The sequence below is a fragment of the Tachyglossus aculeatus genome, chromosome 6 (genome assembly GCF_015852505.1).
Source record: "Tachyglossus aculeatus isolate mTacAcu1 chromosome 6, mTacAcu1.pri, whole genome shotgun sequence".
Classification (NCBI taxonomy): domain Eukaryota; kingdom Metazoa; phylum Chordata; class Mammalia; order Monotremata; family Tachyglossidae; genus Tachyglossus; species Tachyglossus aculeatus.
This window is the reverse complement of record NC_052071.1, coordinates 21,386,575-21,402,008: the sequence shown is the minus strand read 5'-3', so window position 1 is coordinate 21,402,008 and position 15,434 is coordinate 21,386,575. Positions and strand designations below refer to the sequence as shown.

Sequence of the window (15,434 nt, the reverse complement as noted above, 5' to 3'; positions counted from 1 at the left end):
AGTGATTAAAAGGGGGCATGGATGGCTTATAAAGTGAACCAATTTTGGGGTGGGAGGGAAGAGCACTGTTTCTGGTTGTACTTGATAACTTCCTGCTAAGATCTGCCCTTCCGCTCCTTACATACACACACGCATCAAAAGAAGAACATTCTTATGAACGTGAACCATACAGACTGTAGCGAAAGTTGAAAAACTAAACATTCTCCCATTCAAATGTCTAGGCAGAGAGCTTTAACACACAAAAAGATGAACCAAGAACAGATGTACTCGGCAAATTTAGGCAAACATCATTGTAACTTTATTTTTATATTCACACTATCTTCATCCGAAGATTTTTTACAACGTCTCCAGGTCAGAGAACCATATTTACCATCACTATTCATGCTACAGTAACTTTAAGGTGCTTGTTTGAGACTGACTTCTTAGGAAGCCCAATTATTCATGTGAAACATTTTTTTTTTTTTAATCCCCTAGGGAACTGCCACAGTTAAAAGTTCTCCACAGGCATTGAAACAAGTCAGGCAGGGAGGATAGGTGAGGATGCTGAGGGGGTACGAGATAAGCAGCTGTGATGCACAGAAAACAGTGAAGGTCAGGTACAGAAAACCTCCACTTTGGTTCCAGAGAGAGAAAATGTGAACCACAGTGACAATTTATTTCCTGAACTAACAGCAATTCAACTCTTCCAGATTTTATGAGGCATCCTAGAACATAAGGTTAAGCTTTTGGAGGAAGACTAGCATAGTTTTCTATATTTCTATAATGAAAAAACCCCAGAGTCCAACTCACCTCAACAACAACAACAAAAAAATCAAAACTACCCCACAAAACCCCTTAAGGAATACGGAAAGTTGAGGCGACTTTAAATTTCTGTGGCTTTATTGGATTACTCTCAGTAGCTTTTATTCAATCTCCACAAAAACAAAGCCAACCTTTCCTCAAAATACACCCTGGCAAGAGCAGAATGAACGGGACCAATTTGGAAGAGACTGAAATCCAAAGATATGACATTTGTCAAGACTCTGTTCATCGCTCTAGAATCAGCTTGTATTTCATTTGAGGTACTGTGCATTTTATGTAGCTCAAAGCGATTCCTAAAAGGTGGGGTCTGAAATTTAGGCATAAAGGTTCTAAAAATTAGAATTAAACTGATGGATCACACGACCTTGCCTTAACAGCTCTCAGTCGAGTTCAGGAAATATTATACATGCCAAGTTGGACTCTTGAAGCTGTCTATGGGGTGCAAAGAATATGTCACCCAAGGTGACAGGGCAGCAGCCACTTGAGAAAAACACAACCTTTCACATCTCTACACCACAATGAATGAGGCAGCAATCTTCCTTCAGGTCTCAAATTAGCTCCTCGAAAAGCTTTATTCTGGGTCAAAAGACATCCTGCTCCTTGCTCAAAGGGCTGAGTCCTTGTCAGAGCCACCTTGTGAATTTAAGAATGATCTCGAAGCCCTGGATCATCTCCAAGAGCCTTTAATTTAAAAATTTATCCCAGTTGAAAAGCCACCAGCAAGGACTAAACACCTAGAAAAACAAGAGTTTACTGCATCTTCTGCACCCTTTAATATCACCTGTTTACTCCGACTACATCATCTTCGGGGAGGCAAGACATTGTTTATTAAATGTTCTTCCACTAACATATCAAAAGGAAAACTGCCAGACTTGGACTGTTGAAATAATCTGGGGCTGTTTCAAGAAAATGCGGGCACAGGATAGCCCAGGAAAAGTCAGTCATTTTCAACAGACTGTTGTTACCAACAACCTTGGACTCCACTACTATTTCTACATTTCTTTCTGAAAGGTAAATCCTTCAACAGCATCTGTACCCTTTTCATTTAAGAATGTCAAATAAAGCGAGTGGCAAAGTGAAAGTAGCTGTGTACACTATTGCACTGCATAATAAGTGATATTAGTAACTGGGTTCTCATGCCTGAAAACCACACTGACTGCCAGATACAACATAGCATTATAGTAAGCATTTTTCTCCTCCAGCAACTTCGTTTCATTTTAGAGAAAACAAAATTGCTTCTAACCTTATTCTGGTGTGTTTCGTGAGTAAAGGTTACTCCTGCCATTGTTGGCTAGAAGCTCACTTTGTTTTCTGTTTCTCACACATGAATCTATTGCACAACACATCCTGTTTTTTAGTAAAGGTGGACATAACTCATTACTTGTTAGGTGGAAGAAAAAAACTGAAGCAGAATGAAATGACTACACAGACTGATAGCCAGTGCGACTTTTCCTTCTTCCAATTATATAGGAGATAAAAACAAGAATTATAAGGAAGCCAAGGGCCACACCCACTGCGATTGGAATAAGAAAGTTCAGGTCAGAGTCAGCAAAGCATTCTTCAGCTGTTGGAAAAGAACAAACAGAAAGCAAAGGACAGGAAATTAGTAGAGAACACAAGCATCAGAAAAACAAGAAAGGAGCACACACACTTTGAAAATTTCATTAGTTCAAGTTAGTCTTCCATAGCATTGCCCCCTTTTCCTCCTTATTCGGTCCTAAAACAACACTGCTTCCCACACTGCCCCCCAAAAGCAAATGGCAACAGGCCTTCTTTCTGAAAAACGGGGAAAAGTGTCACAGCTCAAGCTATTTTCTCCAACCTATTTAAAATCTATTTCACCAAATTTTTCCCTCACTGCTGAAAAGAAGAGGAAGCAGGTGGAGGATAGGGGAATGTAAACTGTTTGGTTATCTAGAGCCTCTGTGTTTCTTAATATGGCAGTTCTAACTGAATCCTCCCCTACATGTGCACCTGTTCACTGTACTGCCAGCTCCTTTCTCCATTTGCCCTTCTACTTCCTAAAAAAAAATATACATTACAAACAGGAAGATTTGGAGAGATAGTATAGAGTGAACAAAGCATGATTTCATAAATGCAGAGATAAAGATAGGGGAGAAATGCATGGATTTGCAAAGGCATCCTAAAGGTTCTAGATTATTGTACATTATTTGATTTTTAAGTAGAGATAAAGACACCATGCCCATCTGGAAATTTTATACAATGGTTTTGATGATGGCACTTATGTAAAATAGGAAGAAGTCTCGATTCTACTAAATCCATTAAAAGCAACCCAACTATCAATCTCTTGGTACAAAGAGATCCAGTCTAGGTAAATTCTGTCAAAGCCTAAGTGATGTCATTTGAAAACTGGAGATTTTATGTAGTGTTTGCTCTTGCTAAATTTTAGTGTAAGTTTTGAACAGTAGAGCATGCGTTTTAATCTATCAAAAAACCCACCTCTTACTAAGGCATTTGGGACCCAACTTGCATTTCAGTAACTGAATTAGCCTTAGTGAAAGATTTACTGCAATTCATTGGCCAAGTCCAGAGGCACTTACAATGGCAAAACAATTATGTCACTTACAGGAAAACCTCTGGTTTCAAATCCTGGCTGAATAATGGAAACCAAAATCCAAGAGAGCAGGAAGAGTGGGATGGGTAAGAGTCATTTGAGAGCAATCAACAGGTAACCATCACCTGGTCATTTGATATAAAAATCTAAATGCTTTTCACCCACTGATTCTGGACCCCAAAGGCTGAATGTAGAACCTTTCTTCTCAATTAACCATCCCAATAGGAGGACAACTGGAATCACGATCTATTCTGAGCCCAAGACAAGACGATGACAGTCCCAAGGCCAATCATCAGACAAAAAGTTGTTTCCCTTAAAGAAAGGAGTGGGCATTTTACTACCCTTTCTAAACTTTGTCTGTGTTTTGAGAAAAAGAGCACTGCTGCTGTGTCACAAACTCTGAACATCCTCCAGTCTACCCAGGCTAGGGGAGATTAGACAGCAGAAATACAGTAAAAACCACATGCAAATTTTTATACTATTAAAACTCCCACCTAATCAGGAAAAGTTAGATTAGAGGAACAAGCTGTTTACCACAAGCTGAAATAAACACAAAATGGAAGACTGAGAGATAAGCTTTACTACATCTTACATAGACCAGGTGTTCTATTCCCACATACACATTCTTCAGGGTTCACTCTAGCTGGGGAAAAAATCATGGCGATAATCAAGGTTGCCTCATCATCATTAGGAATATACCACAATGTGTTTTCTGATCATTAACATATCATTGAAGGAAAGCGGTCAGGAAAACAGATGCAATTCCGGTCTCATTTCAATTTCCTCATGAAAACCAAATTGGATGACATCTCTGTGGGGCATTTGTGCTATATGTTCAACATTTATTTAATAAACTGTATACAAAAGCACATCAATACAGCTTTAATCAGGATAAGATATTGATACATTAAAACATCAGTGAAACAATACTTGATGCAATTTTCATACTGTACATTTCATTCACATTTCCTATGTTCATACTCAAGGCACTTGGGATCAAAACAACTAAATTTTCTCACTTGGCAGTTAGAGCAATTGCTACTAGTGGCTGTTCACAGCTCAGACTCATAACCAGGAGTAGTAGTTATAATTTGAAATAAAAGTTTATAAAAACAGAGCAGCTTTTTGTTAGAAATGAATTCCCTCAAAAGTTCTGGACCTGTTTTGTTTTTTGTTTTTCCCCTTTTCTTAGAGGTAAAATCTTAACTAATCAGTTTAAGGGAGAAGCTACTTGTTTCTTCCAAGGGTGTGGTATGAGTGGTTTTGTTGCTTTATTACATGACACATCAGGATCCAGGCTCTAAAATTGCTCATATCCAGTAGTACGGCGTTTGCGACCAACAAAATAAGCCATAAGCACTAGAATAACTAATCCTCCCAAGGCTGCTCCTACCGCAATGGGTACAATGAAGTTGTCGTCATCTGCACTGCAGTCTTCAGCTAAATGTGGAAAAAGGGTAAGTTTGAGAAAAGTAACAAAATATTAACTCTAAAATACTTTAATCACATTGGAAAGACCTGTCCATTGGATTTTAGTCAATCGATCTATGGTGTTAAGCATTAAGTACCACTTTGATTGCCTCTAATTCACATTCCTGCTCCTCTCATTCAAGACCTACTCCAAACCGCCTTCCCCTGCTCTGGCCTTTTAGATAACCTGAAGTTTTCCAATCAATTAATGAATCAAAGAGTCTCCTGTTCTGGCTATGGCTTTTCATCCCTCTCCATCGATCTGGGAGCATTTAATCAGTTGGTACAACAGTTTTACAGTGCCAGTGTTTATGCAGATTACGTAGACATCAAATACTACCACAAAAGTACCTAACGCCTCTTTCTCTTGCACTGTCCCCTCTTAAAAGCATTTCAACTAAAGGTGGGAAAAGAAACTAGTTTGATATATGAACTTACCCTTTTAAAGGGAGGCAAGATAGTATTACAGAGAATTTAATATTTTGAGCTCTTACTAAAATTAATTTCATTCAGGAAATCTGACCCTATCCTTACGCCTAATTCAAGTCTAAATCCTAGAGTTCTTTTTTGATAGATTTCCTCAGAAGATTCAGATTAAACAAATCTAGCAAACCTTTAGGATTTATTTCAACGGCTATTTTTTGAAATAAGAAATAGAATCAACTAAAAAAAATTCAGTCTATTTTGCATCGCCACAGTGCAATTAAGACCCAGGTATATATCTGCAAGACCTATTACATAATTAAGGAGCAGAGAACGCAGAACGCGAAGCAAGGCTTTTCCAACCTTCATGTCCCCATTTCTGAAACACTGGACTTACGTTTCTCAGAAGGGAGGAGAAATAATAATTCAAGTGATACCATATGATTTCAGCAAGCCTTGCCCTAAGTTTTTTTTAAAGTGTTTATTGCTCAGAATGAGAAAAGTTATTCACAGACATCCAATCATATATTCGGCAGGTTCCTGAAAGTTTGTCCTGAAAGGACAAAGTTTGAGAACTATGGACACGGGCAAATATAACATTTCTCTAGAAAAATACAGAAGATATATAAACTGGGTCTGAAGCACCTTATATTAAGTCGTGAGAGACAGGCAGACAGTTATGGGCCACTGAGTTCTAACAGAACGCATGGTTTCACCATACATTTTGGGAACAGTCAAACAGCAGAATTAAGGAATTTTTGACAACGCGTCTGTCAGGAGTCAGTGCAACACAGGGTCAGAAGATACATTTATGCAATGTTAGCAATGAGGTAATAAAATGTGAAATTTCCTTTAAGAGAGATCTGCAAGAACACTCCCCGGCCTGCACAATAGGAGAACTGGGTGTTGTGTTCACAGTAGGCAATTTGTACCTCTGTGACAGATTAAAGCAGAAGGGCAGTCAACACAACTACTCACATTAGTCTAGTCTACAGTAATCGATTATCTTTGTGCTATTTTTACAGTATTTGTTAAGTGCTTTCTATGTGGCAGGCACTGTACTAGACATTGGGGTAGATCCAAGATAAATCAGGTTGGACATCGTCCCTGATGGGGGCCCCAGTCTTAGTCCCCAGTGTACAGATGAGCTAACAGGCACACAGAAGAGCGAAGTGACTTGCCCAAGGTCACTCAACAAATGAGTGGCAGAGCCAGGATTAGAACCCAAGCCCTTCTGACCCCCAGGTCTGTGCTTTATTCATTAGGCCAGCAGTACTTACTATATTCAGAGCATTAATAATAATAATGGCATTTGTTAAGCGCTTAGTACGTGCAAATCACTGTTCTAAGCGCTGGGGAGGATACAAGGTGATCAGGTTGTCCCACGTGGGGCTCATAGTCTTAATCCCCATTTCACAGTTGAGGTAACAGGCACAGAGAAGTGAAGTGACTTGCCCAATGTCACACAGCTGACAACTGGCGGAGCTGGGATTTGAACCCATGATCTCTGACTCCATAGCCTGTGCTCTTTCCACTGAGCCACGCTGCCTCACTGTACTAAGCATTGTGCTAAGTACTCAGGAGAGAACAAGAGAACAGATTTGGTAAACAAAGAGCTTGCAACAGAGGGAGTTAGTTTACTTAATGACGACATTAAATTTTTCTAATTAAATATTCCTACCTCAAAATTTACAAGTTGCATAGAAACTAATTCAGGTTATTTTTAAAGATCGCTAATAGAAGAATTTTTGACCAGATCCATTCATTAATAAAATACATGCCTTCTCACGGAACACCTTTATTCTGACCTACGATATAATCCTAGATTTTGTGGGATAATGAACTAGCTAACAGAAATCCAGGCCGACTTAAAGCGTCAAGGAAAATAAAAACGTTAATTCAAAAAGGCATCCAGTTTGAAATGTGAAAAACATACTTTGGACACTAATGGGAATTCTGAATACTGTAATCAGCTCACTTACCTTAGACACCCCATTCCTTCCCACCTCCCAGGGCCCTTGCAACAAATTAATTCACAATCAGAGGCCAAGGAATGGGAAGGCAAACGCACAGCAGCTCTGGGTACTAGGTTTTTGGGTTTTTTGGAGGGGAAAAATAAAAAAAGAGGTGTCCAAGCAGGTTTCAGTACTGAAATGTGTTTGGGATAATTCCTCCTAAATATCCCTAAAAACTTAGTAGGAAGACTACTTGAAATACAAATAAGCACCCCTCTCAAAACACGCACGCACGCACATGGAGAAGACCATCTCGCTTCCGAGCATCAATGGAAAGTTCCCAAAAGTTTCATTTGAGCAAGTTACTACAAGAAACCTTGGCTCCAATCAATGAAGAATATGACCAAGTTTCCTTAAGAAATAAAAGAATCTTTATTTTTAAAGCAATAAGTTGAGCAAATTGACAGGCAAAAAATCCCTAGAGAAATACAATACAGAGACTAGTGGTTTAAACAACTTGAAGCCAAAACACAGGAAACTTAGTATTTACAGGGACCAGTTCTCTTGCACTCAAAATCTAAATCTGAAAGATGCCAAGAGGCTAATGGCATGTTACCAAGAGGTATTACACGGAATTACTGATTTAAACCCAAAGGCATAAATGTAGTTACACAAAAGGTGCAAATGGACACGTAGCTAGAAGAAACAACTGTTGGTGTAGCTACATATAAACTGGTCCATGTAAAAGATGATAACAGTCACAGGAGTTGTAAATAAGACCTACTAAAGCTGTGATAATTAGAGGTATTTTGAAACAAGTCAGGTACATTACCTAAAGAGAGAAATGGTTCATTTTTAAATGAGTTATCACGCTTAGGTTAGGACCTCATTTCTTCTGCTTCCAATTTAATTTTAAAACCGATCCATTTTGACTCAGGAATAGTATGTAGGGTTCAGGCTTTTATGACTCATTTTTAATCGGGGGAATAATTGCACATGAAATCCAATTTACGGGCCAACAGCAGTAGCCTGTTTACTCTGATATAAAGTGTGTTTTGTTTAAATAGTGATCAAACAAGATAGTGCAACTCTGTACCTCGCTAAAAGACTCCACTCACCAAGTTTATTCTGAACCAGTGCAGTAGCAGGAACTTTTCTACTCACGAGGATATTTAAAATGGGGGAAACAAGCATCATTTCAATCAGTTTGGTCTAAGACCTTAAGTTAAATATGGCTCCTGTGTGCCAATAATAAAGTGTCTTCACTTGGCATAACATTGTATATAAACTTTACTGGTAACATCTGAAGATCCATCAGAAATAGCCTAACCATGTTCACTATTAAGGGGAAAAAGAAAGAGGTTTATCAATAGATGGTTTAATGAAGAGTCTTGTTGGATTTTAATTTGTCATGCCCCCCATTAAAGGAAAAAAAAAAAGGATGACCAGCAAGAGGCACACAAAGAGTTAACTGTTAGGCAAGTGTTTTGCTTTGCCATTCTCCATGAACATTAGATGCTGCATATGAATGGACAATTGGTACGCCTCTCCACGGGGCACTGAAAATGGAAAGTTACAATGCGGTGTTTTGATTAGCACAGAAGTGTCTGTGTGTGTATGTGTGTAAATTAAAGTTAAGTGCACTTCTTCCATTTAGGTTCTGGAATATTTAAATACAATTAGCATTCCCTTTGGTCAAATGGATACCAGCAAAAATACAGCCACGCTTTAAAGGAAAATCCCTTTGCCTTAGCGTAAGTAATGCAGATGGAGGCCAGTTTTCAACATGCACAAATGAAGTCATAACCAACGCAAACAGTGCTTGGCCGTTATTTCTAACGTATTTTGAAAATGGGTTCAGCTACTTTCTTGAATATGCTGTCATCTTGAACTCTGAGGCTTCTAGCTCTGGGACAAAGATGGCATGACTTAAAAAGAATACTTATGAAGGTCTTGCAATTATATGGGTAACTACTGCCACTTTAAAAATCTAAGCACATTCAAAAAGCATTAGACAGGTACTCAGTGCTAAGAACATGAAATTGCTAGGCGCTGCCCAAATCCACGGGTAAATGTGTCATGTAGATAATATACAGAATTACCGAGGCAACTAATTAACCTCCAATCAGACAATTACTGAGAAGTGCAGAAAAAAGAAGCAAGCACAAATTCAGCATAATGAAAAACATGCCCCGTTTTTACTACAGACGTGTTTCAAATTAATGAAGATCTCTTTTTCCCAACGTTTTGCTTCTTTTCAATTTTGTATTTCTAGTCAGGGAGCTGCTTAAACTCCAAACATTGAAATATGTACAGGAGGAGAAAAATGACTAATCCAGGGGACTGCCAATGCCCTTTTGCGGTCACTTGGGTTTTTAGTTTTCCACTAACGGTGCTAATTGCTTTATTGGGCAATTTCGGCCATGTCACCCAATTGCCGTTTTGCTGTGATTTTGTCAAGTTCCACTTCCCATTCCCCCACCCGTGATGGGGACTGCACGGAAACCGTGCTTTTAAACTGGATGGCATCCCATTTTGGAACTTGCTCTTGCTTCACTGTACCGGAACAGGGATCGCATCGTTAGATCGGTTTTTACAGGGTCTGATAGCCAGCATAGCTTTTTCGTCTGCCAATTATGTACGCGATCACTATAATGACAATCAAGCCGGCGAGAGCGGCACCCACTATAATTGGGATTAGAATGGTGTCGTCATCCAGAGAACACTCCTGAGCTGTAGGTGAAAAAAGGTGGTGAAAAATAAGTAGAAAAGTCTAAGAATCAGAGGTTATCCTTCATCATCACATTTTATGAACTCTACGTTTCAGAAGGGAACTTCGGTTACCAACAGAATGATCATTTCGGCATAAAAATGGAGCCAGAAAAAGGTTACTCACTCTGACAATAACCATTCTGGCATAAAAAAGGTCACTGTCTTTCAGAAAAATGATGGGGAAGGGATTTAGCAACAGATGAATGGCATCTTCTAGACTGTGAGCCCACTGTTGCGTAGGGACCGTCTCTATATATTGCTAATTTGTACTTCCCAAGCACTTAGTATAGTGCTCTGCACACAGTAAGCGCTCAATAAATACGACTGAATGAATGAATCTACTAAAAGCTCACGTCCTCCAGGAGGCCTTCCCAGACTGAGCCCCCCTTTTTCTTCTGCTCCTCCTTCTCTCCCCATGGCCCCGTCTCCCGCCCTTTGTTCTACCCCTCTCCCTGCCCCACAGCACTTGTGTATGCATGTACGTATTTATTCTATTTATTTTATTAACGACGTGCATATACCTATAATTCTATTTATTTATATCGATGCTATTGAAGCCTGTCGACTTGTTTTGTCGTCTGTCTCTGCCCTTCTAGACTGTGAGCCCGCTGTTGGGTAGGGACCATCTCTATATGTTGCCAACTTGTACTTCACAAGCGCTTAGTACAGTGCTCTGCACACAGTAAGTGCTCAATAAATACAACTGACTGAATGAATGAATGGATGTTGGGTAGGGTTGCCGAATTGTACTTTCCAAGCGCTTAGTACAGTGCTCTGCACACAGTAAGTGCTCAATAAATATGACTGAACGTATGAATGAATGAATGTAGGTGATGGAGTGGAGAGTTCGAGGAACAAGGGAGACACGCGAATCATCTGCTATGTGACCTTGGGCAAGTCACTTCTTGGTGCCTCAGTTACCTCATCTGTAAAACAGCGATTAAGACTTGGAGCCCCATGCGGGACAAGGACTGTGTCCAACCTGATTAGCTTGTATCTACCCCAGGGCTTAGTACGGTGCCTGATACAAATCTTAAATATTTTTAAAAAGGAGAAGAATCACTGGAGGGACAGAGCTAAATGCAGTTTTGCAAACTGAGAAATTGCCACTTCCTGCTGGCAAGAGGCATTCCCACAGCTGCTTGTCGGGGTCACATCTCGCAAAAGCATCCCCTCCGTTCTGCTGAATGACTGTCGGACCCCCTAAAGTTTATATGTTTGTACAGATTTATTACTCTATTTTACTTGTACATATTTACTATTCTATTTATTTCATTAATGACATGCATCTAGCTTTATTTCTACTTGTTCTGACGACTTGACACCTATCCGCATGTTTCGTTTTGTTGTCTGTCTCCCCCTTCTAGACTGTGAGCACCTTGTTGGGTAGGGACCGTCTCTATATGTTGCCAACTTGGACTTCCCAAGCGCTTAGCACAGTGCTCTGCACATAGTAAGCACTCAATAAATACGACTGAATAAATGAATAAAGTTTCCTTGGTATGTAGCTGAAAGTGCAGCAAGAATGCCCCGGTGCCAGCACAGTACCTAGAGAGACTAGTGCTTACTACCTATTTGCTCAGCCAGGCTTCACCCTGACCCAGATGCTACTTTTAGCATCCAGCGCTTAGAACAGTGCTTTGCACATAGTAAGCGCTTAACAAATACCAAAATTATTATTTTAGGAGAGTGAGTTTCCAGCAAGGTCTAGAGGAAAGAACATGGGCTAGGGAGTTCTAATCCCAGCTCTGCCACTTGCCTGCTATGACCCTGGGCAAGTCACTTCACTTCCCTCTGCCTCAGTTACCTCATCTGTAAATTGGGGATTAAGAGTGCGAGCTCTCTGTGGGACAGGGACTGTGTCTGACCTGATTTTCTTGCATCTACCCCAGTGCTTAGTACAGTCCCTGGCACTTTGAGCAATTATTATTATCATTATTATGTCCCTAACAAGATTGTTCTTTCATGCTGTAAAAGGACTATTTCAGAATTAGTCTCTTAATGACTTTTTTTTAATCCTTCATAAAACCAAACACATTCTGCACAATAAAAAAAAGGACACCTCATTCCATTTTAGGTGACTGAAAGTAGCCTAAGCACGTTATACTCGGAATATAAATTTGTATGTAAGCAAGGTTATTTTCTTTAAATCTTGAACAGAGAATACCTTTTCTATATAAATGAAATCTGGGTTTGGCTATTTTATGTTAAAGCTGTTTTAAAAAAAACAAAGCACCAGAATTATCTTCCGAAAGCAGGAAAGTAAATGGCTTGTCAGAGTGTAGTTTAGCTTTACCAATTAAAAAGCAAACTCACTTTCCAGGGTAATTTCTCAATACATCCAAATTGGAAGAGAATGATTACTGAATTTAAGTGGATTGTAAAACACATTCTTTTACATTATACTACCTTCATATTCCTAAACATAAAGAGCTGGCTGTTAAAGTACAGTCTATTCTCCCTACATATTTTGAAGAGACAACTACGGGGGAACTAGGGGAACATTCTTCTTTCACACATCTATCCGGTTAGAACTTGAAGCAAATCAGAAGAAAAAAGTGGTGAACCTGTATGTGGCGATCAAGGTGTACTCATTACCATGCAAGCCTTCCTTAAGAAGAAATGCATCAGTAATATATTTCCCCCTCCCATTTTTGGAGACCTGACCATATAGGTTAAGACAACCAGAACAACTTTCCCATGACATTAAGAGTTGCATTCACTGTTAACAAAAATAACAAACGAAGCACGTAAAATATTTCTCGTGAGGACAACCATATTGTTTTACGAGCCCCACCACTGCATGATTGTTCCCACAGCAAATTCTAGGCATGACATTTTCCTTTCCTGCACACCCAATAGTCCTAAGCAAACCATAGGGTTAATATAGTCTTTCTGTATGGCTTTTGGAAAAGGTCACTTCCACAGTATCAATCCTAGGTACTCCTTCAAAAGAACACCCTTATAGCAGCATCTTTCAAAACACTTTCAAACAGGTAAAAACAGCCAGTTTTTAAAATCTCAACCCTCCTGGGGAATGAGTTTAGAATAATAATAAGACCAAAACTGAGTTTTCTTAACTGGGTATTAACATAAGGAAACACAGAGCCAGTACATGGTATACTCTATTACTCTATTAATGAAATTAGGTCTCTTAAAATGATTTAAGCAAGGTTGCTGATTTGCACATACCTCTGTTCATACCTACAGCCTAATAAACTATCCCTAAATACACCAAACATGGGAGAGTTCGAAGATATAAAAGCAAAGATAATGTCACTCTTTGCAGAAGGCCCAAGCAGAACTCTGTCTCAGTTTTTACTTTTCATACTTTTAAAGATATATCGGATTATGTAAAGTGGGAATCAGATGTTCAGTTAATCAAGTACTTCCAAGTTTCTGCCAAATTTTGGTTTACTCTTACCTGTAGAATATTTTCCCGCCACAACACTGAAAGGCTGAACTCTCAGATCGAAGGTATTGATCTGAAGCGTTTCAGCCACCGCAAGAGTCTGCTCTCTGTTGCACATATATGAACTTCCCAGCGGGGCATCCCAATAGCTCAGATTGTTGTTTGCCACATTCAGATCTTTAAAAGAGAGAGAAAGCAATTTTCGCAGAAGAAAAATATATTGGCTGGTACAGTAGCTCTCAAAAATGGACATATCAAAAGCAACTATGGAAAAAAAATTACCGGCGGGCAAATTCTTCCATATACCACCTGTTCAATTTGTCTCCTTCCTGTCTGGCTGACAGAAGTTTCCTGATCTGATGAATAAGTGGGGTATGACGTCCAGGTTGGGGTTTAACATTGCAAAGGCTGCAGCTAGGGAACCTGGACCGGCCATGGAAGAAGCCCGCTTCACATCAACCTCTAAGACTGTTGTATTTGGGGAAATCACACAAGTACAATGATACCCCCGCAAAAGCTCAGTGGTCTGTTGAATGTGCGGGCTAAAATTCCTCATAGTGCTTGCACATCAGATGAACTACTAAGCCTGGACAAAATAAAAAACTGAGGAATTTCATTAGATTGAAACCTCCGTGTGGGCAGGGATCCTGTCTACTAGCTCTTTCGTACACTCCCAAGAGCTTAGTACAGCGCTCTGCACACAGTAAGGACTCAATACTACCACTGACGGATGGAAGCGAGTTAGGCAGGTGTTGGGCCCCATGCTTTGGTTTGGCTCACGTTGGGCCCTAGAATATTTGATCTTACAGAACTAAATTACACCGGCCCTCAACCATATTTAATCCAGTCTCATGTCTTCACTCCCTCCCTTGCTACAAACTTCTCCTCAAATGTGTCTAAGGTTCTCCTTCCTGAAAATATGAAAAGGTTGTGGAAGAAATGTCCTTGGAAATTAATAAATTTTACCTGGAAGTTCTTAACAAGGGTCTCCCAACCTCCAAAACTGCCTTATTACTTCCTTTCCAAAGCTGATCTACCATGAATATGTAAATCCAATCCTTGACCACTGCCGGTCTTTCTTTGAAATGAGATACTATAAAATCGACTTCCAAGTACTAATGGATACAATTAAAATCAAGGCTTAAGCCTTTGATGGAATTATTGGTCTCAATACCTATATACCCCTGATTCTTTTGCATATGTTTCTTCAACTGTACCTTCAAATACTTATTTTGATTACTCTTTTGGTAATTTTATGGTTCTTTTGGTAATTTTATGGTTGTCTCCCCCGACAGGGAATAAGCTCCTTGTGGATCAGGAACGTGTCACTGTTTTCCACTACCTCAGAGCTTAGAACAATGTACTGCACCCAATGGATGCTCTGTTGCCACAAAACAACCAGGACAACAGGTTCATTAGAAATTAGGTAAGCGTTAAACTTGAAAACATTAAGATCTATACAGGAAACTTTACCCCATCTCTTCCCTTAAACCAGAACTACTATTTCCTCAATCCCTAATCTATTTTAATGTCTCCAGACAGTAAGCTCCTTGGAGGTAGGGATCACTCCGACCAACTATACTGTACTATACCCTCCCATGTGCTTAGTACAGTGCTCAATAAAAAATATTGATTCATTACTTACCAGAAGCATTTACAAAAGTTAAGCTGACATTCACTTCTTTCAGATAGAATCGGTTTCCATTTTTCTGTATGAGAAAAGAATCCCCAGTTGGTGAAGACACTACAATCTGCCCGTGGATAATGAACATTAAGCACCAAACAGAAAGGTCAGTCCGTATTTAACTAGACTGGCTGGACTACAAGGCAAAGATCAGGCATGATCTTTGAGGAAAAGGTCTCCATGTCATAATTCAAACGGGTGACCTAAAAGTATCAGATGAAAACTGAATCTGTGTTTTCTTTTCCCTTTCTGACATGCTCAGTCAGAAATCACCAAGTACCTAGGATTCTCTGCATTATGGATCAGGCGCTCCAGGGCTGAAATTGGCCCAAGTACAGTTGA

At 39.6% G+C, this 15,434-nt stretch overlaps 1 protein-coding gene across 3 annotated transcripts in view; it reads right to left on the bottom strand.

Annotated features, from left to right (window-relative positions):
- Positions 1-275: 275 nt before the first annotated feature.
- LAMP2 (lysosomal associated membrane protein 2) overlaps positions 276-15,434 on the bottom strand; it is a 34,786-nt gene continuing 19,627 nt past the window's right edge. The window contains exons 7-9 of one of the 3 annotated variants that reach the window (XM_038747891.1): positions 15,054-15,117; positions 13,421-13,585; positions 276-2,365 (exon numbers count right to left, since the gene is read on the bottom strand). In XM_038747891.1, the coding sequence (XP_038603819.1) occupies positions 2,223-2,365; positions 13,421-13,585; positions 15,054-15,117 (372 nt within the window). In that variant the 3' untranslated portion in view covers positions 276-2,222. Of the gene's footprint in view, positions 2,366-3,938; positions 4,817-7,637; positions 9,958-13,420; positions 13,586-15,053; positions 15,118-15,434 lie in introns of those variants that run through there. The other 2 variants (XM_038747892.1, XM_038747893.1) reach the window with 2 other exon arrangements.